At 38.2% G+C, this 25,196-nt stretch overlaps 1 protein-coding gene across 1 annotated transcript in view; it reads left to right on the forward strand.

Moving 5' to 3' along the window:
• The first annotated feature begins 5,250 nt into the window (after positions 1-5,250).
• LOC126175424 (dynein axonemal assembly factor 10) overlaps positions 5,251-25,196 on the forward strand; it is a 192,882-nt gene continuing 172,936 nt past the window's right edge. The window contains exon 1 of the mRNA XM_049922226.1: positions 5,251-5,553. Coding sequence (XP_049778183.1) covers positions 5,377-5,553 — 177 coding nt within the window. The 5' untranslated portion in view covers positions 5,251-5,376. The remainder of the gene's footprint in view (positions 5,554-25,196) is intronic.

Raw genomic sequence — 25,196 nt, forward strand, 5'->3', positions numbered from 1 at the left:
ACTAAGTCTTTGTGCACTGCACTATTTTCGGCTGTTGTGAGTGTGTTTGCGGAGCCTTTTACATGCATTATTCTGACAAATTACGAGTTGTTTGTATGTCTGTACATCAGTGTACTGCATTATTTCGGTGATTTACAAGTAGTTTGTAGGTCTCTAGACTATATACAGTGACCCAAAGCACGTGAAGGCGAGTGCTTTGTGTCAGTGTAATAAATAAACTACGTAAAATCCATCACTAAATAAATGGTTCCAAAATAGATAAAGTACACTCGTTTCTCTCTCCAGCAGTCCAGCACAGGTCGAGTCCTTTTCCTGCCATTTCTCCCCAAACCGCCATGGACCGATAGCACTCTCTGGTGGCAGTACTGTGTAATAGGTCCGTTGGACTCTGGATCTCATGGTGAATACACTGGATGGAGCTACTACCTCAGATTGTTTAAATAAAGTCTGCCTGCAAAATAAAGACTTATGTCGATCCTTTCCAGCAGCCCAGCACAGGCTGAGTCCTTTCCCCCCCCCCCCCCCCCAATTCCTAGGAAGAGGAGGCGGTCGGATATCTTTTTCTAATATTTAATTAGGTTGGTGGAGGCAGCTCAAGTGCCCTTTTTTTCCAAAATTTGAACTTCCCACCATTTTCTTGGAGAGGGCAGGAGGGAGAAGGGTTGGGCATTAGGTTAGTTAAGGTAGCCCAATTGACCTATTTTCCCATCAAAATCTGAACTTCCTGCCATAACTTCATTGCGATTTTGCCATATTTACCACCACCATCTATTATCCACCATCTTAAATAAATTTGGCAACAGTCCAGAGTGGGGTGACACGAACTTTGTCCTAATACTGCTGAAGACCTCATTCAAGTGAAATGTGAAGGATGAATCCCAAGTTCCTGCAGCAAGTCAATGATCTTGAATCCCTCTATGTATGTTTATGAAACGAATTCAAATGAAATTATAAGTAAAAGTAAATCATTAAGCAATAAAATGTCAAGGGGCCTTGAAAGGTACATGAGTTCATATGCACACCACACAGCTAAACTGCTCTGTAAAAACTTGTACTTTTCATATATTTTCAAAATAGCAGAAGTTTCACCAGTGCTGAAAAAAGGTTCCTCTGATAAAATATCAAACTAAGTATCTGTGTCAGTTGAATTCCTTCCCAAAAATTCTGTCTTTTATGACAGGATTTTATGTTTCATAAATAAATATTCTTCTCTTACTGTACAAGAACATGGCATTAGAAAGTCTAAATCTGCTCAGACAGCGATTTTTGAATTCTTACACTGTGCTTTAAAATCCCTTGATCAACATAAATTAGCTGTAGGTATTTTTCTAAACCTGTCGAAAGCCTTTGACATCCTGGACCGCAAAACTCTTGCTCAAAAAGATTAGAAAGATGAGGAGTAAGAGGTGAAGCATATAGCAGATTGTGCTCATACCTAAAACATCATAGGCAGAAGACATCAGTTCAGAATGAATTGAACACTAAAAATAAAACAAGAAACAACTCATTCCTTTCTAGTGAATTACCTATAAAATATGGCGTACTGCAGGTGTCAACCTTAGATCCACTGCTCTCCTTGATTTATGTGGACAGATTTGTTGACTATATGATTCCCCAAAAAACTGTCCTACTTGTTGATGACACGAGCCCACTGCTTACTGGATCCACCTCAGAAACCTTACTGTCAACAGCACAAAGTTCTATGAAAAGAATATCTAAATGGTTTAACAAAAACGAACTCGTTGTAAATACTGGAAAAAACTGTGTTATCTACTTTCATGTAATTTCTCCATCTAACCAAATGACTATTTATGCATGATTAAAGTATGTTGCCCTGGAAAACGTAACTGTCACAGAATTTTCGAGTCTGTAGACTCAGAAGATTTGAAGTGGGACACACATTTTAATAACTTGTCTAGGGAACTCTCATCCATGTGCTATGGTCTAAGAGTATTAAAACATTGGTACTGCAAGCATTCTATGAACAGTTCCTCTCACTGCTTTGTTATGCAATTATTCTCTAGAGATACTCAACTCACAGTGGAAACGTTTTTAAAATGAAAAAAGAGCTCTAAGAATAATTTGTGCCCTTAAAAAATGTAGTCCAGTTAATCTCATTTTACTTAGTTTGGTGTTCTCGGTATTCCAGATTTATTTATGAAACTCTCATGTTCGCTAGACTTCCTCTTGAAAACAGGTGAAGTGCTACAGACCAAAAATGTGCACAACTATTGTAACAGAGGGAAATCAACTATACATCAAAAATAGCACAGAACAACAGTCTATCAGAGGAGCATAATTAACGCTGTTGTAATACTACATAATAAGATACCAGAAGAAATAAAAATTTCTATGTATCTAATATTTAAAATTAAACTAAAGGCATTTCAAATAAAGTACTATTTCTATTCTATAAAAGAATTTCTGAATATGTAGCAAAGAAACTAATTAAAAATTAAATTGTAAGAATGGGAGCCTATTTTAATTTACTTACTATTTGCTAATACATTGTATTATTGCAACTTTTCTTTGACCTGTCTAATATCGGGCAATAAATCAAGAACTACTTGCGAAAGTGTGAAAGAGGAAATTGGTAAGGGCCTCAAGGATCAGGAAATAGTACTCTAAATAGTGAAAATATTGAATTAAAAGATGAAACTCTTGAAAATTACACAAATAATTACTTTTTAAGTGTACCTGTGCCATTAAGTAAAATCTTTACTGAACATGAGAAATTAACAGCCCCAAAAGTAGACAGTAGTATATTGTCAACTCCCACAAATGATAATGAAATATTAAGCGTGATAAAGAGTCTAAAATCAACAATAAAAAAGTTGCCCAACAAATTATAAAGCCCCTGGTACAGATTGCCAATTTCTCTTGCAACGAAGGTGCATTTCCTCAGAGGTTGAAAATCTGTTAGGTTAGACCTCTGTTTAAAAAAGGAGATCCATACAAGGTAGAAAACTATAGACCAATGTCCCTTCTCCAACCATTTTCCAAATTCTAGAGAAATTAATGAAAAATAGACTCATAAATTACTTAGATGCTTACAAACTTCTAAACTGCAATCAACATTTCTTTTGCTTGGGCCAGAGCACAGAATCAGCTACCCTGACTCTACTGAAGAGATGGACAGGAATCCCGACACTAAAAAATGTGAGAAATGTGTTGTGGGAATTCCCCAAGTACTTTAACGCCACTACAGCGACTTGCGAGTGAATGAGGATGAAATGATGATGAAAGACACACAACACCCAGTCATCTCAAGGTAGAGAAAATCCCTGACCCCGCCGGGAATCGAATCCGCGACCCCGTGCTCGGGAAGGGAGAACGCTACCGCAAGACCACGAGCTGCAGACTGTAGTGGGAATTAACTTAAATCTATCTAAAGCATTCGATACAGTAAATCACCAAATTCTGTTAAACAAGATGGAGGCAACAGGTGTAAGGGGGGTCGTGAGGCAATGGTTTGAATCTTACCTTCAAGATAGAACTCAGGTGGTAGAAATCATCACAGAACATTAAAATCAGAAAATGAAATGGGTTTCAGATGCAAATAAAGTGGAAATAGGCGTTCCACAGGGCAGTGTTCTTGGTCCCTTATTATTCTTACTTTATATGAATGACATAAAAAATCCAAAAATTTCTGCTAAAATAATCTTGTTCGCAGATGACATGAGCATAATTATAAGTGATGACAAAAGATCATTAACCACAATGGCTGATATAGTCCTGAAATATATACAACAATGGTTTGCTGCAGAGTGAAAATCTAATTCTGGAAACATCCCCCAGGCTGTGGCTAAGCCATGCCTCCGCAATATCCTTTCTTTCAGGTGTGCTAGTACTGCAAGGTACGCAGGAGAGCTTCTGTAAAGTTTGGAAGGTAGGAGACGAGGTACTGGCAGAAGTAAAGCTGTGAGGACGGGCGTGAGTCATACTTGAGTAGCTCAGTTTGTAGAGCACTTGCCTGCAAAAGGCAAAGGTCCCAAGTTCGAGTCTCGGTCGTGCACACAGTTTTAATCTGCCTGGATGTTTCATATCAGTGCACACTCCGCTGCAGAGTCGAAATCTCATTCTGGAACCATCTCAAGCATTTATCCCACAGGCTCAATTCGGCATGCTATGCATTGAGGATATTATCTGGAGTATGCAGCACAGACTGTACTAGACTAGTGTATTTTGCTTACTTTCAGTCCATCGTGTCTTACAGCATAGTGTTCTGGGATAAAACACGATCAAGGTTAACAGATATCTTCAGAAATGAGCTATACAAATCATAACACATAATTCTCCAAGAATTCATTGTAGGCCCATTTTCAAACAACTGTAAATACAATTTCATCACTGTATATATTTAAAAGCATTCTGTGTACAAGAACACATAATAAAAATATACGTACAAATGAGGACTGCCACAATTATAATAATAGAAGTCGTAAGAATTTGTATGTAGAGAAAGTAAGGACAACACAAACCCAAAAGCATGTAAGCTATTTTGGAATAAAACTTTCAATGCTCTGGCTGTGTACATAAAGGAAATAATAGATGAAGTAGAATTTAAGACTCACCTTAAAAATTACTTTTTAAGCATAACTTTCTATGACATAGATGAGTACTTTGATTGTGTGTAAATTTATGTCAAAAATTTTAATTTTTATGTCTAAATTGTACTTTTAAATGCCTTGAAAGTGATATTCCATTATTATGTTTGTAGTACTTGTATGATAACTTTGTTGTGACAATCATTTTTCAACATGGCAAATTACCTGCGGTTTGTCCATCATTGTCTTCTGCTACTTAGACAACAAATCTTTACATTCCTAAGCGCAAGGTATTACTCGTAACCCAGTAACCATGACAACCACAAACTTCTACGATTACAACTAAGGCCTTCACATTTCTCGCACTATCATGTAAATGATTTACAGGAAGATAATAAAATGAAATGAAATCAATTGCACAATTTGTGATGTATGATAAAACTGAAGCAATTAAAAAACCAATCAATCAATCAAATATTTTCAGCACGCACAGAGGCACTTAAGCAATCATTGTTCCCGCCCCCCTACGTAGATCGAATGGGAAAAACTCCTAATAACTACACGTGTCCCCTGTCATGCTCTTCACGGTGGTTTTGCAGAGTATAGATGCAGATGTAAACTAACTGAGCTGTGGCGATTTGCACAAACAGCGATCCACTGATTGAACCAAAGTATATACATGACACTCGAAGCAGTTGTCGAACTTTGTGAGAGGAATGTGAAGGCGTTAGTTGTAATCATAGAAGTTTATGGTTGTCATGGTTACTGTTTACGAGTGATACCTTGCGCTTAGGAATGTAAAGATTTATTGTCTAAGTAGCAGAAGACAATGATGGACAAACCGCAGATAATTTGCCATGTTGAAAAATCATTGCCATTTTCACTTTTTGATGGAAAGTGGATCCCTTGTTCTGCGAAGTTCGTAGTTCTAGGATCCAAACCCAAGGGAACTGGCGCTCTCCAGATTTATGAAATAACAGAAGGCGATGTTAAACTACTCCATGAGGTGAACGGAACTAATTATTTATTGCAAAAGAAAATAATATAAAAATGTTTCACTAATGGGAGGTGCATCATGTTCAAACTCGTTGTTTGTTGGATCATTTTCTCATTAGAGGTTATCCAGCTTATTTCAAATTTCAGTAATCATTATATAAGGAAGGAGGGAACGGTTGCATATTCACAGAAGGTGGAATGAACTTGTATTTATTCGTCCTTTGACTCTTTAGCACAACAGTACAGGACATGTCAATTATATTACAAAAATAATATTCCCTATACGGTTTTGTCAACATACAAATAGTAGTATTATACTAGGTGAGGATAAGGCAGAAAGTTTAAATCTAAATGAGTTGGGGCTCTCTCATACTGTGGTTCGGTAATAGATAAGGGAACATAAAAAGCGTTAGTAACAGAGATAATGTTCTAAACGTCATCAAGCAAGTTATTAACTTGGAAATAAATATATTTTACGATTTCAATACTGATTTCATTTTGGATAGTACTGATTGGGAGCACCTGCTGTTACTGTTGTCCAGCTTTGGTTTGTTTGCTACGGTAACAATCCCAACAAGAATAAAAGGATATACCAGAACAATAATTGCTACTTTATTTCTAAGTCCAACTGTATTTCTTGAAATAGTTGTGAACTTCATTATAATTTATTGTCTGATGATGATAATCATATGGCCTCAAAAAATTGGCCCAATGAGATATATTTGGCAAGGAAGTATAAAGTACAGTTTCACTAAATGATTTGACTGGGTCACACCATTGGCGGCGAGTTTACTGGAGAAACTATGAGGAGACATTACCAAAGCTACACAGTATTTGATAAATTTCTTTAAAATGTCGCTATAGCACTATAAATCCATTTTTCTGTTGCAGCAGATCAGGAATAACTACGGTAGAAACCTAGAGATATTGCACTAGTGTGTGGGATCAAAGTAACTACACCAGGGTGAGAGAACCTTATTTAATGCCACGGTCTAGCTCTCAAACTTCAAGCTGCATTACAAGCAATATGGCAAGGCTCTTCCTCATATCATCAAAAAAGCAAAAAATGTGTTGGCATACTACGTGCAATAATTTCAAAATTCCTAAAAGCCAAGGTAATTTGGAGCATTATTAGGCAGAAAACTAATAAACTTTACAGGAAAAATGATATTCTGCTCCAAGATAAAACAAACACAGTTTTAGGTGTGGCTCATTAGCCATTAAATTCAGTGAATTTTTCCAAAGGGTACCAGACAGCAAAAATGTTTACTGTCACAGCACAACCATTTGCTTTGTGTAGAAATGCATTGGGTTCTCCACCAGCAGGCATAATCTTCAGCAACTCAACTGTTTTAGAGAGATTACACAAACCATTAGGTTAGTGAAAGGCAATAACTCTTATACCTATATTTCCAGCAAAGTACTGAAATCTTGTGCTGAATTGGGAGTGCCTTTTGTGATCACTCAATGAGGCTGTGTATATCTTGTATGTCTGGAATTTGCTGTAGTAGCACCTATTTATAAAAGTGAAGATAAAAGAATGTGATATCTAATTATAGACCCATCTTTCCTCCCCCTCTTTCTGTCTCCTCCCATGGTTCCAAAATTTATTGAGAAGCTTATTAAAGAAATCTGAACCCTCTTGTGGTGGTAATGTTTTAAAAACTGTTCAGTTTGGCTTCCATGAAGGATATTGTATGGAGAAAGCAATGTATGATTCATAAACTCCATCCTATTACAACTAAACAAGAAAATGTAGCCTCTTGACATTTATATTAGTGATCTTCTGAAGGCCTTCAATTTCATATAGGTCTACCATAATTCTGTGCTATGCGAACTACAATGTTATGGTATTAAAGGCATTGCCTTTAAAAGGTTGGCGTTATATATTAACAAAAGAAAACAGCGTCAAATTAAGGAATAAAACTAATGTTCCTACAGGTTCACCACTTGTCCTCTTCTGTTCTTAACCTACATACAGGATTTACTAACATCACTGCAGGACTCTTCGAATAGTGTTAATTTTACTGGTGATAAAGTATACCCATATAGGTATCGCACACATCTTTACACAGCTAAGAGAATAGTGGAATAGATTCAGAGACAAAAGTTTAACCCTGTTCTTGCAAAAACTCATGTATAATTCCAAGGAAATAAAAATTACTTAGAGATGCCATAAATTATAATTAGTCATCACACACTGAAGAAAACAGCCGTGTGAAATTTATAGGCATTCAGATGGATAATAAACTGAGGTGGGTGCCTATAAATCTCTACTTTTCTTTGGAGAAGCTCTAAGCAAGAGAATAACTGTCTGCTCAGTATCAAATGCTCTCTCTGCTCATGATGGACGCTTAGTTTGGATAAATAAGATAGTGCCTTGCAGTACTGATACTCCTCAGTGGGAATGAAATTAATAATGAACCAAATGCTAACATAAAATAATGTGGTTCATGATAAATTCACATCGTTGTTTGAAAATTGTTTTCCTCTTAAGCTAATTGGAAAGGATGCTAAAGAGGCATGTAAAACACCGTGGATCACTATAAGGATTAAAGTATCTTGTGAATGGAAAAGGGTAAAGTATCTGTTGGCGAGAACAAGTAGAGATCTTGCAGTAGTTCCACACTACAAAAACTACACAGAATTACTAAGAGAAGTCAAGAAACATGCACATAATGTCGGAAATCAGTAATTCCAACAACAGGCTTAAGGCTATGTGGAACATAGTGAAACAAGAGACAGGACAGCCAGCCACAGAACAGAATAACATCACTACTGATCAGAATGGAAGGGCTATTCAAATTATGAGTCACAGGTAATCATTTCTTAACTGTAGTATAAAGTACAGTGACAAACAGTTCAAGGAAAAAATCACAGCATTATGTTGTAAAAGCAAATCTCATAAAATTCAATCACATAACTGTATCACCAACATCACCTGAAATTAAAAAAAAATGGTACATCCTCTCACAAATAAAAGCTCAATTGTCTTTGATGGTATGTCCAATAGAGTTCCCATGTAATAAGCCTTGTCTTATCTGAAATATGTAATGCAACTCAAGACTTTTTCCAGTGAGACTGAAATATGCCGTTTTTAAACCCCTCTATAAGAAAGATGATAGGAGATATGTCAATAACTACCAATCTGTTTCGCTGATGATGTATTCTAGAATAGTATCTCACCTTAGTAACAATAATATCCTCAGCAAATCACAGTTTGTATTGCAGAAGAGTTGCTCTACCATAAATGGCATTTACGTGTTTAGTTAACAAATTTTACAAGCATTAAGCAGCGAAATGGTGCATTTGGTATTTTCTGTAATCTATCTAAGGCAGTGGTATTCAGTCTGGTCCCTACCACACATTAGTGAATGTTCCAGCATTCATGGTTGGTGGTAGGGGTTTTTAAAAACATTTTCAGTAGTTTTTCATAAAATTTTGACATAAAGAATTTGGAAAGTAAATATTATTGTTTGGTTTGTTGTAACTATATTTTATGAATTTTATATTTAATGTAAAGCTACTTCCCAACTTTATAAATAATCATTATTTTAGAACCAGTTGCTAGTAAGAAAATTTTACTACTAACAGAGATACAAAAGTGGTGGTTGGGGGAAAAGCTTGAATGCACCTGATCTAAAGCATTTGACTGCACAAATCATAATATTTGCGTAGACAAACTGAAGTGTTATGAGATTTATGGTACAGTCAACCAGTGTATAATGTCATATTTAATCAGAAGAATTCAGAAATTTGCACTTAGTGGTTCAGCCAATGTAGTCTGGGGACGTTATTCTGACGGGAGAAATCATGTATGTGGTTCCCAAGACTCAATTGTAGATCCGCTATTGTTACTCTCATATGTGTAAATGGTCTTCCATCTTATATACAACAAGCAGAATTAGTTCTTTTTGCAGATAACACTAGTATTGTAATCAATCAAAGCAAACATGCAGCAATAGAAAAAACGGTAAACCATTTTCTTAAAAGTATCGTTGACTGATTTTCTGTGAATGGTCTCTCTCTCAATTTTAAAAAGAGGCAATATATTCAGCTCTGCACGTCTACAGATATTACAACATTGACAAGTGTTACACATGGTGAAGAAATAATAAATAGGGTGGAAACTTCAAAATTCTTGGGTGCCTATATTGATGAGAATTTAGACTGGAGAAAGCCCATTTTGGAACTCCTAAAGCAACTTAGTTGGAAGACATTTTCACTAACAATCACTGGAGATCGTAAAGAGAGACAAATTAGTAAGTTGACATACTTTGCACATTTTTTTGTTCAGTAATGTCAGACGGAATAAAATTTGTTCAGTAATGTCATGCAGAATAACATTCTGGGGGAACTCCTCTTTAAGAAAGAAAATCTTCCTTGCTCAAAAACATGCTGTAAGAATATTATGTGATGCTCACCCACGATTATCTTGTAGAAATCTGTTTAAGGAGTTTAGATTTGACTACAGCTTCATAGTATATTTATTCGCTCATGAAGTTTGTTGCAGTTAATCCATTACATTTCAAAAGGGAAGATGATGTTGAAACCAAAACATTGGATTGAAACAAGCGTTCAGTTCATAGTGCTGTGGAATGTGGAAAAAAAAAAACAAATTGTCATTCATAAGAAGAACAACAACACCAAAAATGCAACAAGAGCTTAATATGTAAGAAATTGTCCACGCAACCTGCCACTGAGGATGCCTTGCAGAAAATAAAGGCGAAACACGTATGTCACTAAAATTCTGTTATATTCAGTTGCTGTCAGGCGGTCCATAAGTAAAAATTATCAATACACCATAATATTACATGCAACTGAGGAAGACAGGACTACAAAAGTTGAAAATGATACAAGGCATACACGATATAGCTGGATGGAAATGTGGGGATGGTTGGTGTGTATACGCTCCTGGAAAATGAAAAAAGAACACCATGAATTCGTCGACCCAGCAGAGGGAAATTTTATTGGCACACTCTTGGGGACGTATGCAACACACGATCTCAAAGTCAGAGCCATACCCATGTGAGGAAAGTCAACAGACCATGCACAATGTTGGCGCTGGTACTGTGTATACCCTCCTTTTGCAGCAACGCAGGCTGCAATTCTCCCTTGAAGACAATGGTAGATGTGCTGAACGTAGTCTCGAGGAATGGCCTGCCATACAGTGTCCACCTGGTGCCTTAGCTGGGCCAGATTCTGTGCCGCTCATGCAGACCGTGCAAGATGATGTTTCACCCAGTCCCAAACATGCTCAATTGGGGACAGATCTGGGGATCATGCTGGCCAGGGTAGTTGGCGTACATCTTGAAGAGCACTTTGGGTGGTACGGGAGACATGGGCGTGCTTTGTCCTGTTGGAAAAGCTTGTTGCCTTGTTGGTGCATAACGGTAGCAAGACCGGTTGAATAATGGTTTCAGTGTAGCGTTCACTGTTCATGTTCCCTCTACTATCAACAGTGGAGAACTGCCAATGTAGGATATGGCTCCCCACACCACGATTCCGGGTGTTGGACCTGTGTGCCTCTGTTGTACACACTCCAGATTTTGGCGCTCCCCTGCAGGACATCACACATGCATTCGACCGTCATTCTTCACGAAGATGGTTGCGATTGATTCTCGATGATACCCCCAGAGCAATAGTGGCCGTAATTTGTTGTGAAGTGACAGTGCAGTCCTGTACAGCACTTCGTAATGTGCAATGGTCTTGGCATGCATCTGTGCATCACAGCTGTCCAGACCCAGTTTGACAGGCATGTGCACCTTCTGCTGACCACTGATGACAACACTGATGCACTGTGGAGACCTCTCAACCCACGCAATTTTGCCTCCCGCAGGCCCACTATACATCCTCACTCAAACTCCGTCAGTTGCACAAACTGTTCATGTACATGCTGTCGGGGCATGTTGAAGACACACATGGAACTCTGTATACCATGACAAACTGGCTGCTACTGGCTCTGGCGGTGAACGACCGCCGAGCACCTTGCAACATTCCATGGCTAATAACGCAGTTCCTTGTGTGTCCGCAGTGACGCGTGTTTGATCATCACATGCACTGCCCCCTCATAGTGTCCCATGCAAGTATAGCAGGTCTTATTCACTTGCATCAATGAGTTCAGTTTGCCGTGGTATACGGAGCTCCTTGTGTGTCTTCAACATTGTCAGCATATGCTGAATAGTTTTGTTGTACATGTCATCCCACTGAAGGGGATGATGGAAGAACCTACCTGTAAAGGATATTTCCGTGAGAGCTGGAACTGGTCATAAGAGGTTTGATAGGGAAAATAATTGTGAGAAATGTCAAGGGTAATGAAAAAGTGTGTAGTGTTCATTATTAGAGCAATTCCTGAAAAACAGTCTATAACAGTTTGGCGAATTGTCTTTAAGGAGACACCAAGGTAATATGGATGTTACAGGTAGCTACTCTTTCAAACTCAGCTTATGGTGTCTACTTTCTGTTCTACTTGTTTTACACATAAGATTACTTTATCTTGACTCTGCAAAGTTAACTGCACCTGAACTTCTCATTCTGTACTCCTTCAGTACTGTTTCAGGCTGATCCTCATTTTCCTTAATTTCTTGAATTTCCGTTTTCCCCTCTACTCTCATATCTTCAGTGTTGTGCTCATGCATGCCAGTTTTTTCATCAGTTTTCATGTTACCTTTGTGCCTTTCAAGGGGCAGCTGTATTTGGAGTACTGTATTCATTATCAAACAATGGAAAATCCAGGATGGAATAATGACAACATTGTGGAAAGGACAGATTGATATTCACCATATAGTGGAAATGTTGAGTCACAGACAGGCACAAAAAAAGACTGCTGAACAAGTAAGCTTTTGGCAAAAATGCCTTCTTCTAGCTTAGACAAAACACACACACACACACACACACACACACACACACACACACACATTCACCTGAACGCAACTCACACAAACACACGTGATAACTGTCCCTGGCTGCCAAGGCAGCACTGTGCACAACTTTTTGTGCTAAAGACAACCTTAACCTGGAGTAAGGACTGTCAGCTTTCCTTCTGTTGTTGTAATTATGTATATCATTGTTCCTTTTGAACTGAAGTGGATTATTTACAGCAAGCTTCACGAGGAAATAAATAAAGTGTGAAGCAATAGTCAGAATGCCGAATTCCTTAAACAGATGTCTACAAGATGATCATGGGTGAGAACCACATATTATCTTTACAGCTTGTTTTTGAGCAATGAAGACTTTCTTTCTTATTCAATATGACATTTTTTAATGAAAATGTCCAAATCATGTCAACTTAGTAATTTGTCTCTCCTCAAAATCTGCAATGATCTAAGTGCAAATGTGGCTGAACTAAGTCGTTTTAAGAGTTCCAAAATGTTCCTTTTTTTTAGTTTAAATTCTCATTTATATGGGCACCTAAGAATTTTGAAGTTGATGACATTAATTGCAATGAATAGAAAGAGGAAGAAAGGGCAGGCTGTAGTGGTAAGCAAACACAGGCATTAATCGAATCAGTTTCTATCTGGTTAATTATTTGAATAAGTAGATCATTCAGACAAATTTATTCATGAATAAATTATTTGTAACTTGAGTAATGAGTAATGGAATGTCACTGCGTCTTCTTTGTTTACTTCTTGCTCCAAATCTGTGACTAACGTTCGTGCCCTTACAGTGCAGTTTCTGTTTGATAAATAACTTATGAATGAACTGTACATAAATGTGAGTCAGTGGCGCAGTAGTTCCAGACTACAAAGTCAGGAGTTTTATTCTCTGTTGGTTCCACAATTTTTTCTATTACATATCGCTTCTTTCATTACTAACAATCAGAAAAATACCAAGTCAAATTGAACCATGTTTCAAAGTGCGTGTTGAACATTAAGTCCCCTTCTGACTGGCTGTGTAAGATAGTTTAGAGGTGGGAGAAAGGTAAGGTCACACTACCTTTCCTAATAAAGCAACACTGTATTAGACAAACCTCTGGTTGGAGCATAGCTTTACCTGCTTCACAGTGGGAGGGGGGATTCTTCATAGGCAGATGACCCTAGCAGTTACACAACCCTGCTAACATATGAAAGTATTTAAATGAACCAAAAATGAAAATGTAGCCAACACAAACTGTAAAATTGCTAATGCTATTTTATATGGGTGTCATGTTGGTATAATTACACAACTCGCTCATGTTTTTAGTTCTGCAAAATGAGTGGGCAAAATTAGAACTCAGTTGCTAATGATGAACATCAACAGACTATAAATATAAAGAACTCTTAAATGTTTGTGGAATGTTGCTGGATGTCCAAAGTCATCTAAAAGCATTTTAGGATTAACTCTGAGTAACTTTCTGTTAGAATGTGGAATAGTTTTTTGATTCGACAGGTGTCTATGCAGTTACATAGAGCTTTGAAATTCAAAAGCTTAGGAAGAGACACTGGGTTTTAGTACATAAAAGAGTTCATAACGTTGCAGCACACTGGCAGTGTTTTTAATGAGAAAGTGTCAAGAGACAATTAGAAGAAATTTTTGGCCTTTTTACCCAACTGCAATTATTGCAGTAATGTCTTACTTATGATTTAAAAACAAATACTTAAACAAACACTTCACCTAAATTCCTACCTATGACCGAAGGGGGTGTACAACCAACTACAGATGTATAATAGCCAAAGAAATCGAGTCATGAGTTTCGAATGATGTAATGGCATAAAAAGGAAATTTTATTTTGAATGTACTTTTGGAAGTGAAGCTAACATGGAATCACAATGGATTATTTACCAAAAAGTACAGCAGATTTGACGATTTCTCAACTTTTACTGATGAAGATTGAGAGCTGAAATCATTTATCAGGAAATAAAGATTAATTCAGGAGATAACACACCAATATCATTTTTGCATTTTCGTTAATGTCACAATGGCAAATTTTCAGAAATGAAATAAAGTTTCTGATGAGATGTTTGACAAAAAGAGTTGTTCTGAAAAATAATTTAAAAGCATTTAATAGTACATTTGATTTGTAAATGACAAAGAATTGGAGCAATAAATGTCATTGTATTTCAGATTTATCTATTATTTTGTAACACTTTGTATTCTCAGATGACGAATAAATGTTTTTATTAATGTAAGTCAGTTGTGATTTGAGTAATATTTGCTATTCATAAATAACAAATAATAATTTCTAACTGTATTCATTATTCATAACTCAATTTTCACTCAATCGGCTGGTAATCATATGCATATGCATATGCTCAATGTTAATTCGCAGCCCTTGTACAAGAGAATGCAATCGCCTGACATCCAGATGGATGACCCATGAAGCCATGCCCAAGTGCTCACTCAGTTATCATTAGGTGAAGCCGCATCAGTAATTCTGGCAACTTCCACCAAACTATGCAAACTGTGTTCACCCTCTCTCTCGCACCTTATAGCCTCGTGCAAATTGGGCATGTGCTTGCAGTGCTCTGTTACTCACCATCTCTCAAAAGTGATGACTAAATTTGTCTGCTTTTGTCTTGACAGATATGACTTGATCATATTCTTTCTCTTCCAGAGATGGAATACTCTTAGTTCCATTTACAAATCTTACATAATCATAGAAACTCTTCATCTTCACCCCATGTGTTAATGTACCTCTACCATTTATTTTTCAACTGTACTGTGTTCTGCATTTTTTATTTAATCTCATTATGTTTTTTGCTTTAGTATCCTGCCTTTGTCTTCCTTTTATGATTCCATACCCGCTGTATAGATGTCTTACAGACCTAGCAATGTTCAAACAAACATAATAACTAGATTGCATGAACATGAATGTAGCTGGAGATTTCAGAATTCTGACACCACAATTGCTGAGCATGTACTGAGGGAAACCATAGCTAACAGTCTCAGTCTCAAGTCCTCCACATCCTACTCCCAGCAAACAAAGCTGCATTTGTTGGAAGCCTGGAAATCAACATCTGATACACAGCCAGCTCTTAATATTAAATGATCTGGAAACCACCCACATTATGTAGACTCTGATTTTGTATACAGTCGAGTAAGTCAGAAAAATAATGCCACTGGAAATACTTGTTATCAATGAAAAATATAACCCAAAATTCTGACTTAGTTTTAAATGGTCAAGCACAGTTTCTTTTTTCCCGCTATTCAATTAAGTTTTAGTTATCCAAATGTTAGATTACAAGAACAAATACATCTATTTTTCATTTTTTGTAAATTTAAAACTTTCACACAATATAGAAAAGTAATACTTTCCTTTGTTAATGCCCTGTATCTCACAATTTTGTTTATGGTCTCTATCAGTACAGATATTGAGACTTGACAGATGAAATAGTGAAGGCAGCAGAGGATCAAGTAGGTAAAAAGAAGAGGGATTTTAGAAATCCTGTGGTAACAGAAGAGATATTGAATTTCATTGATGAAAGTAGAAAATATAAACTGCAGTAAATGAAGCAGGCAAAAAGGAATACAAACATCTGAAAAATGAGATTGACAGGAAGTGCAAAATGGCTAAGCTGGGATGGCTACAGGACAAATGTAAGGATGTAGAAGCATGTATCAGTAGGGGTAAGTTAGATACTACAGGAAAATTAGAGAGACCTTTGGAGAAAAGAGAACCATCTCTATGAATATAAAGAGCTCAGATGGAAAACCAGTCATAAGCAAGGAAGTGAAAGCAGAAATATGGAAGGAGTATATAGAGGGTCTCTACAAGGGTGATGTACTTGAGGGCAATACTATGGAACTGGAAAGGGCGTAGATGAAGATGAAATGGGAGAAATGATACTGCGTGAAGAATTTGACAGAGCACTGAAAGACCTAAGTCGAAACAAGGCCCCAAGAGTAGACAACATTCCATTAGAATTACTGATAGCCTTTGGAGAATCAGTTGTGACAAAACTCTTCCATCTGGTGAGCAAGATAGACAGGCAAAATACCCCCAGACTTCAAGAAGAATATAATAATTCCAATCCCAAAGAAAGCATGTGTTAACATGTGTGAAAATTACTGAATTATCAGCTTGATAAGTCATAGTTGCAAATACTAACACAAATTCTTTACAAACAAATGGGAAAACTGGTAGAAGTTGACCTCAGGGAAGATCAGTTTGGATACCATAGAAATGTTGGAACACGCGAGGCAATACTGACTCTACGACTTATCTTAGAAGATAGGTTAAGGAAAGGCAAACCTACATTTCTAGTATTTGTAGATTTAGAGAAAGCTTTTGACAGTGTTTACTGGAATACTCTCTTTCAGATTCTGAAGGTGGCAGGGGTAAAATACAGGGAGCGAAAGGCTATTTACAATTTGTACAGAAACCAGATGGCAGTTATAAGAGTCGAGGGGCATGAAAGGGAAGCAGTGGTTGGGAAGGGAGTGAGACAGGGTTGTAGCCTATCCCCAGTGTTATTCAATCTGTATATTGAGCAAGCAGTAAAGGAAACACAAAAATTTGGAGGAAGAACTAAAATCCATGGAGAAGAAATAAAAAATTTGTTGTTTGCCAATGTCATTGTAATTCTCTTGGAGACAGCAGAGGACATGGAAGAGCTACTGAATGGAATCGACAGTGTCTTGAAAGGAGTACATATGATGAACATCAGCAAAAGCAAAATGAGGCTAATGGAATGTAGTTGAATTAAATCAGGTGATGCTTAGAGTATTAGATTAGGAAATGAGACGCTTACAATAGTAAATGAGTTTTGTTAATTGGGGAGAAAAATAACTGATGGTGGTCAGAGTAGAGAGGATATAAAATGTAGACTGGCTATGGCAAGGAAAGCATTTCTGATGAAGCGAAATTTTTTAACATCAAGTATAGATTTAAGTGTCAGAAAGTCTTCTCTGGAAGTATTTGTATGGAGCGTAGCCATGTCTGAAAGTGAAACATGGACAATAAACAGTTTAGACAAGAAGAGAATAGAAGCTTTCGAAATATGGTGCTACGAAAGAATGCTGAAGATTGATTGGGTAGATCTCGTAACTAATGAGGAGGTACTGAACAGAATTGGGGAGAAGAGGAGCTTGTGGCACAACTTGACAAGAAGAAGGGATCAGTTGTTAGGACACATTCTGAGGCATCAAGGATCACCAAATTAGTACTGGAGGGAAGTGTGGAGGGTAAAAATCGTAGAGGGAGACCAAGAGATGAATATGCTAAGCAGATTCAGAAGGATGTAAGTTGCAGTAGTTATTCAGAGATGAAGAGGCTTGCACAAGATAGAGTAGCATGGAGAGCTGCATCAAACCAGTCTGTGGACGGAAGACCACAACAACAACAACAACAACATAAGTTGTATTTCTTTAATATCATTTCATTTGTTGTTGCGATATTCATTTGTCACTTGATAAAAATGTAAGAAGCTGAAAACAAATTTTGATCAAATATGCAGTATTTGCAGAATGTCAGGAATGGGTTTCTATTCTGATATTAAATAACAATAACGAAAGTTCCTGCGTGGAACAACGCATAAAATCTTGGAGAGACAACCACTCACCTATAGCACATGGAGCTTGGAGCATAGGCACATGTAACAGAAAACAATATTTACACCAGCTTTTGAGCCCTTACTTTTTTCCAATAAAAATATAAACATTGACACACACGCAGATGAAGTTGGGAGGAGGTAACAATGATGCACAAAGCAAGGAGAGAATAGTTGGGTATAGTGAGGCAGGTCTTTTGACAGATGACTCAGTGGCTGCATAACAGTATGGAAGACGTTAAGAGGGTAGAGCATAGAGTGGGGGAGGGAGGGAGGGAAGGAAGGAAAAAAGAGGAGGAAGGTGAAGATGAAAAGGGGACAAGATGGAGAGAGAGAGAGAGAGAGAGAGAGAGAGACCGACCACATAGAAGGGAGGAAGATTTGTAGGAAAGGCAGTACACAATCTGGAAGGGGAAAGAGTCGTGTGGGTAGGAGAGAGAAAGGAAAGGATATGATGGGGCAGTGGGAAACAGGTTAGCTGAAATTTAGGCCAGGAAGATTGCAAGAGCACCTGATATGGTGGAGAGAGAATCCACACCTGCTTACCGTAGTTCAGAGAAACTTGTGCTGGAAGAGAGTATCTAAATGGCGTGCATAGCACTCAGCTATGAAGTCATTTGTGTTGTAGTCTGCAGCATGTTTGGCGCAGTTTAGTGGTCACCAATCATGCGAGTAGACGGTTGCTTGTCATGCCCACTTAGAATGCTTTGCAGTAATTACAGCACGTCTGATATATAGCATGAGGAAATGCTTGTGACTTGTCTGTGCTTGGTGGTGGTGGTGGCGGCGGTGGTGGTGGTGGTGGGGGGTATATGGGACAGATTTTGCACATGGGCCAATCACAGGGGAATGACCCATGGGGTACGCCACTGGAAGTACTATTGGGACAGAGATGGACAGGGATATTTTGTAGATTGGGTTGGTGGTATAACTCTGCTTTGTGTGATGTGGGTAGAATATCCCTCTTTTTTTTTCTTTTTTTTTCACAAGGAATGACCCATGGGGTGCAGCACTGGGAATAGTATTGGGACAGGGATATTCTGTAGGTTAGATGGCAGTAGAACTCTATAGTGATGTAGGTAGAATGTCCCTCTTCTTAGGGCACACTGAGAGATAGTTGAAGCCCTGGTGAAGGATGCAGTTGAGCTTTTCAAGGCCAGGGTGATACTGGGTGATCAGAGGACTGCTGGCCAGTGGCTGGTTCACATGTTTCTGGTGTCAGACGAGAATTTGGGATGGGAGATTTGTTTATGGATGAGCTGGGTAGCATATTGTCAACCTATAAAGGCTATCGATATATTTCAACAATTCGTGCTTTCCACTACAGGTTTCTTGACCACAGGTGGCAAAGCTACAAGGAAGAGACTTTTGGAAATGCAAGGGGTGAAAGCTATCAAAGTGGATGTACCGTTTGTGGTCAGTGTGCTTGATATGAACAGAAATATTTATGGACCCATCTGAGAAGTGGAGATCAATATCTAGGAAGTTTTGCTTGTTCAGCTGAGGAGGGCTGGTTGAAGTGGACTTGGGAGTAAGTATTGATGTGATGGTAGAGTGTCATGTGTCCAGATCATGACAGGATCATCAATGAATCTGAACCAGACAAAGGGTTTTAGTTGTTGACCGGATAGGAAGTATATGTCCAGATGGTCCATAAATAAATCGGCATAGGATGATGCCATGCGAGTACCCATTGCAGTACCATGGATTTGTTTATAGATTTTTTCTTTAAAAGTCAAGTAATTGTGAGCCAGTATGTGATTGACTAGGAGGATTAGCAAAGAGATCATGTGTTTGGTATAGGAAGATGTTGGGAAAGGTAATGTTCCATGGCCACAAAGCCATGGGCATGGCAAATGTTAGTGTACAAAGACATCATATCGACAGTGACTAACAAAAAGAATCTGGTGGTAATGGGACAAGAACTGTGGAGAGGTGTTGAAGAAGTGAGCAATGTCTTGAATGTAGGATTGGAGGTTACAAACTATAATTTGGAGGTGTAGACCAATAACGGCAGACATTCATTCTGTGAGAACATTGTACCAAGTAACAATGGGAGGAACAGTAGGGAGACTTGTGAGTTTGAGTTTGTGGAGTTTCAGGAGTAGGAAAACGGTAGGGTTTGGAGAGTTGCTGGTTTGAGGAGTGAGATGGAATGGTGTGTCAGGTTGTGCGATGTACCTAAGCTGCTGGAAGTCATGTTCTGTTTCTGCGTTGTGTTCATGGTTGTATGGTGTCGGAAGGTTGGCAGAGACCGTCAGCTACAAAATCACTATGATTTGTGACCACTGTGGTGGAGCCTTTGCATACAGCTAGGATGATAAGGTTTGGATTGATTTTCAGGTTACAGATAGCTGTGTGTTCCTTAGGAGTGGTTTGGGCTCACTGTGGCGAGACTTAGGCAAGGAAGGTGAGGCCAGATTATAAGTGAAGAATTCTTGAAAAATTAATGTTGGATGGTTGGATGGAAGGAGAAGAGAATCACGATTGGAGAAAGGTTGGAACTGTTTTAAACAATTTCAGCTTTTGGCAGGCTGTTGTCAGTGGGGGGCATGGTGAAGAAATGTTTCCATTGCAAATTAGAAAGTATTGAGACTTCTGCAGGGGTCAGAATTTTGGCAGAAAGGTTGACAATAATGCTTTGGGATGAGTGTTCAGGAGCAGTGTTCCATCGAGAGTGGAGGAAGTTTTGAGGGATGTGGGATGAGGGATGTGCTTGATATGAACAGAAATATTTATGGAGTGAGCAAGGCATGTTTGGGGAGTTATGAGGATCTGATGGGAGGGGAGGTTGGATTTGAGCAGTAGGCTTTTTCTTGGCTGTAGGTTATAGGTAATTCCATCTACATCTACATACATACTCCACAATCCACCATACGGCGCATGGCGGAGGGTACCTCGTACCACAACTAGCATCTTCTCTCCCTGTTCCACTCCCAAACAGAACGAGGGAAAAATGACTGCCCATATGTCTCTGTACAAGCCCTAATCTCTCTTATCTTATCTTTGTGGTCTTTCTGCCAAATATAAGTTGGCGGCAGTAAAATTGGACTGCAGTCAGCCTTAAATGGTGGTTCTCTAAATTTACTCAGTAGCAATTCACGAAAAGAACGCCTCCTTTCCTCCAGAGACTCCCACCCGAGTTCCTGAAGCATTTCCGTAACACTCGTGTGATGATTAAACCTACCAGTAACAAATCTAGCAGCCCGCCTCTGAATTGCTTCTATGTTCTCTCTCAATCTGACCTGAATAGGTCGTATTAGTGTTTTATAAGCGGTCTCCTTTACAGATGAACCACATCTTCCCAAAATTCTACCAATGAACCGAAGACAACTATCCACCTTCCCCACTACTGCCATTACATGCTTGTCCCACTTAATATCGCTCTGCAATGTTAAGTCCAAATATTTAATCGATGTGACTGTGTCAAGCGCTACACTACTAATGGAGTATTCAAACATTACGGGATTCTTTTTCCTATTCATCTGCATTAATTTACATTTATCTATATTTAGAGTTAGCTGCCATTCTTTACACCAATCACAAATCGTGTCCAAGTCATCTTGTATCCTCCTACAGTCACTCAACAATGACACCTTCCTGTACACCACAACATCATCAGCAAACAGCCGCACATTGCTATCCACCCTATCCAAAAGATCATTTATGTAGATAGAAAACAACAGCGGACCTACCACACTTCCCTGGGGCACTCCAGATGATACTCTCACCTCCGATGAACGCTCACCATCGAGGACAACTGGGTTCTATAACTTAAGAAGTCTTCGAGCCACTCATATATTTGGGAACCAATCCCATATGCTTGTACCTGCAGTGGAGCACAGAGTCAAACACTTTCTGGAAGTCAAGGAATATGGCATCCGTCTGATACTCTTCATCCATGGTTTGCAAGATATCATGTGAAAAAAGGGCGAGTTGCGTTTCACAGGAGCGACACTTTCTAAAGCTGTGCTGATGCATGGACAGCAACTTCTCTGCCTCAAGGAAATTCATTATATTCAAACTGAGAATATGTTCGAGAATCCTGCAACAAACCGATGTTAAGGATATTGGTCTGTAATTTTGAGGATCCGTCCTTCTACCCTTCTTATATACAGGCGTCACCTGTGCTTTTTTCCAGTAGCTCGGGACTTTACGTTGGGCAAGAGAGTCACGATAGATGCAAGCTAAGTAGGGAGCCAATGCAGTAGAGTACTCTCTGTAAAACCGAATTGGAATCCCATCAGGAGCTGGCGATTTATTTATTTTCAACCCATTCAGCTGCTTCACAACCCCAGGGATGTCTATCACTATGTCCTCCATACGGGAATCTGTACAAGATTCAAACAGCGGTATGTTTGTACGATCCTCCTGCGTGAAAGATTTCTCAAATGCTAAATTTAAAATTTCAGCTTTCATTTTGCTGTCTTCCATTGCCAGGCCAGACTGATCAGTGAGTGACTGAATGGAAGGCTTTGACCCACTTACCGATTTTACGTAAGACCAGGATTTCCTTGGGTTTTCAGCAAGATATTTTGCTAAGGTATGACGGTGGTAGTGGTTGTATGCTTTGCGCATCGCTCTTTTTACAGCAGCACGAATCTCTACTAACTTTTGCCAGTCCTCATTCTCCCGATCTTTCTTGTACCACGAGTACAACTGTCTTCGCTTCCTGAGCATTCTCCTAATTGCGCTGTCGAACCACGGTGGGTCTTTTCTGTCCATAACCCACTTTTTCGGCATATACTTCTCCAATGCGTGATTTATAATGTGTTTAAAATTTGCCCATAATTCTTCCACGTCCATCGTACCAGAAGTAGATGAAGTCAATTTATTTACTATGTGGGATGCTAACAACTGCTTATCTGCTCTTTCTAGTAAGAATACCCTCCTAGCCTTCTTGACTGCCTTTTTAACTTTCGTAATCATAGTCGTAATGACAACATCATGATCACTAATCCCTGTCTCAACAATGACACCGTCGATGAGGTCTGGTCTGTTCGTGTCTACCAGATCTAAAATATTTCCATTACGCATTGGCTGTCGATTTAGCTGCTCAAGACAGTTTTTGGATAATGTGTTCAAAAGTAATTCACATGACGGCTTGTCTGTACCACCTGTACTGAATCCATAGACATCCCAGTCTATACTAGGTAGGTTGAAGTCGCCTCCGACTAATATAGCATGATCTGGGTACTTCTGCAATACAGTGTGTTGACTCCAGGCATAGGACAGGAGTATCTGGGACAGCTTCTCAGATGGTGCTGGGAATGCTGTTCCAGCTGTTGAAAGGCAAGAGTTTCTATTGCAGTGATGGCATTCAGGAAGTTGTGGTCACAGAGTAAAGGGTTTGTGCAAAAGGAGTAGAGGCTGTTAAGTACTGAAACTTTTAATATTATTTAGCTTATATATTTCCAGATTTGTTGAGACAGTCAAATTTAATTTTTACTTTGTTTCTGCATAACACCATCCTACATAATACTTGTTTCCATGTTGTTAGCTCTGTTATTCTTGTGGCCAGCTTTTGTTTATCTATTGTGATTGGCAACATAATTTACATTGCTATATATTCTGTTTTTTACCATACTGACATGCTGTCTGTATGTAAGTGTAATTCTTCATACTTATTCATATAAACTTACTACTATTTATGTAATACTTTCATATAAACCTGCTACTATTTATGTAGTACTTACAACAGTGCCAAATTTAGATTTAGATTTAGATGTGGTATAATTTTCTTTTTCCTAGCCTACCACATACAAAGCTTTTTTCAATGTTTTGTCTAAATGTTTTATGGTATGTTCCGTTTACATTTATTGTGTAGCTTATATATTTTAAAGTATGTACGTTTACACTGCCAAAGAGGACCTTTATTCTGATTCTGTGTCCCTCACTGCTTATGTAATATCTATTTCAAAGTTGTTTACCAGTATGCCACCCTTTTTGGTGATGGTAATGATTTGTCTGCTGATGACTTTGTGAACCAAAAACTGGTTCATGAACTTGGTTAACTGCAGTACATCAACAGTTTGTGTTTTTCATTGATAAATGTTAAATTGTGGTACCAAGCGAAATTGGTTTAAAAATTCAGCTATTGTAGTCATAAGGTTCTGCTGTATTTGACTTAAGGTTTATGCATCATTTGAAAATAGTTGTGTTACTTATTTTCACTTGCATTAAACTCTAAAAAAAAGTACATAATTGCAACATATCATCTCTTTTGGCCCAGTTTTCCATTTCTCATCACATACAAGAACAGCGGTAATAGCATATTATTCATGGAAGCCTTTCTGCTATCTGTGTAAAATTTATTTATTGCGTCAAGTTGTGAGATGGGCACGTGTTGTCAGCTTATAGGCATTAGCGGCAATGGAAGATGAAAAATAGATTTTTTGTTTGGAGATGCTTTTTCATGTTCTGTCTCTGAAACATTTAGTTACAATAACATTTTAAGGCATTGGAGAGTACACCTGACATCAGGTATTAGCTCATGATCATTTTACATGGGCAATACTGAATTCACTCATCAGAATTATGTGACCAGTACATACAGCAGCTAATAAAATTCTTTTCATTGTGTTGAAATCATATGTTATTCCCTTAGAAGGGACTAGAGGTCCGCAGAAAACTTTATTTGTTTGTGTTTTTTACTGATGTGGTTTTAGTTTACTGTAATTGAGAAGATTTCATTCTATTCGGGTTATGTTCGTACATCCCACATGCTATGTTTGAGACTCATAAGGAGCATTAAGCAATCTTTAATGAAGGATCAAGTTTCTGCTTATTTCTAATCTTTAATCTTTAAGAGAGGTCATGTATTTTGTTGAAAATGTTATTGACTTCACTGATGTACGCCAAGCACTTTCATATACGCCAGCTACTATTTTAGACACAGACAACACAGCTTCTGGTTTAGACACAGTCAGTTTTAGTCACTATTAATGATGTCCTACTTTAAACTCATCTTTTTTGTTCTTTGAATCTGTAAGAATTACAATGAAATCATTTCATTCTCTTGCAGTTTTCTACATTCATTACAACATTATATGTCTCTGTTTCCCTGGCAAATACTCAATTATCACTTCTTCTTTATACAAGGTGCATTCAAGTTCTAAGGCCTCCGATTTTTTTTCTCCGGACTGGAAAGAGATAGAAACACGCATTGTTTTAAAATGAGGCCGCG

Source organism: Schistocerca cancellata, chromosome 1 (genome assembly GCF_023864275.1).
Source record: "Schistocerca cancellata isolate TAMUIC-IGC-003103 chromosome 1, iqSchCanc2.1, whole genome shotgun sequence".
In the NCBI taxonomy this organism is placed as follows: domain Eukaryota; kingdom Metazoa; phylum Arthropoda; class Insecta; order Orthoptera; family Acrididae; genus Schistocerca; species Schistocerca cancellata.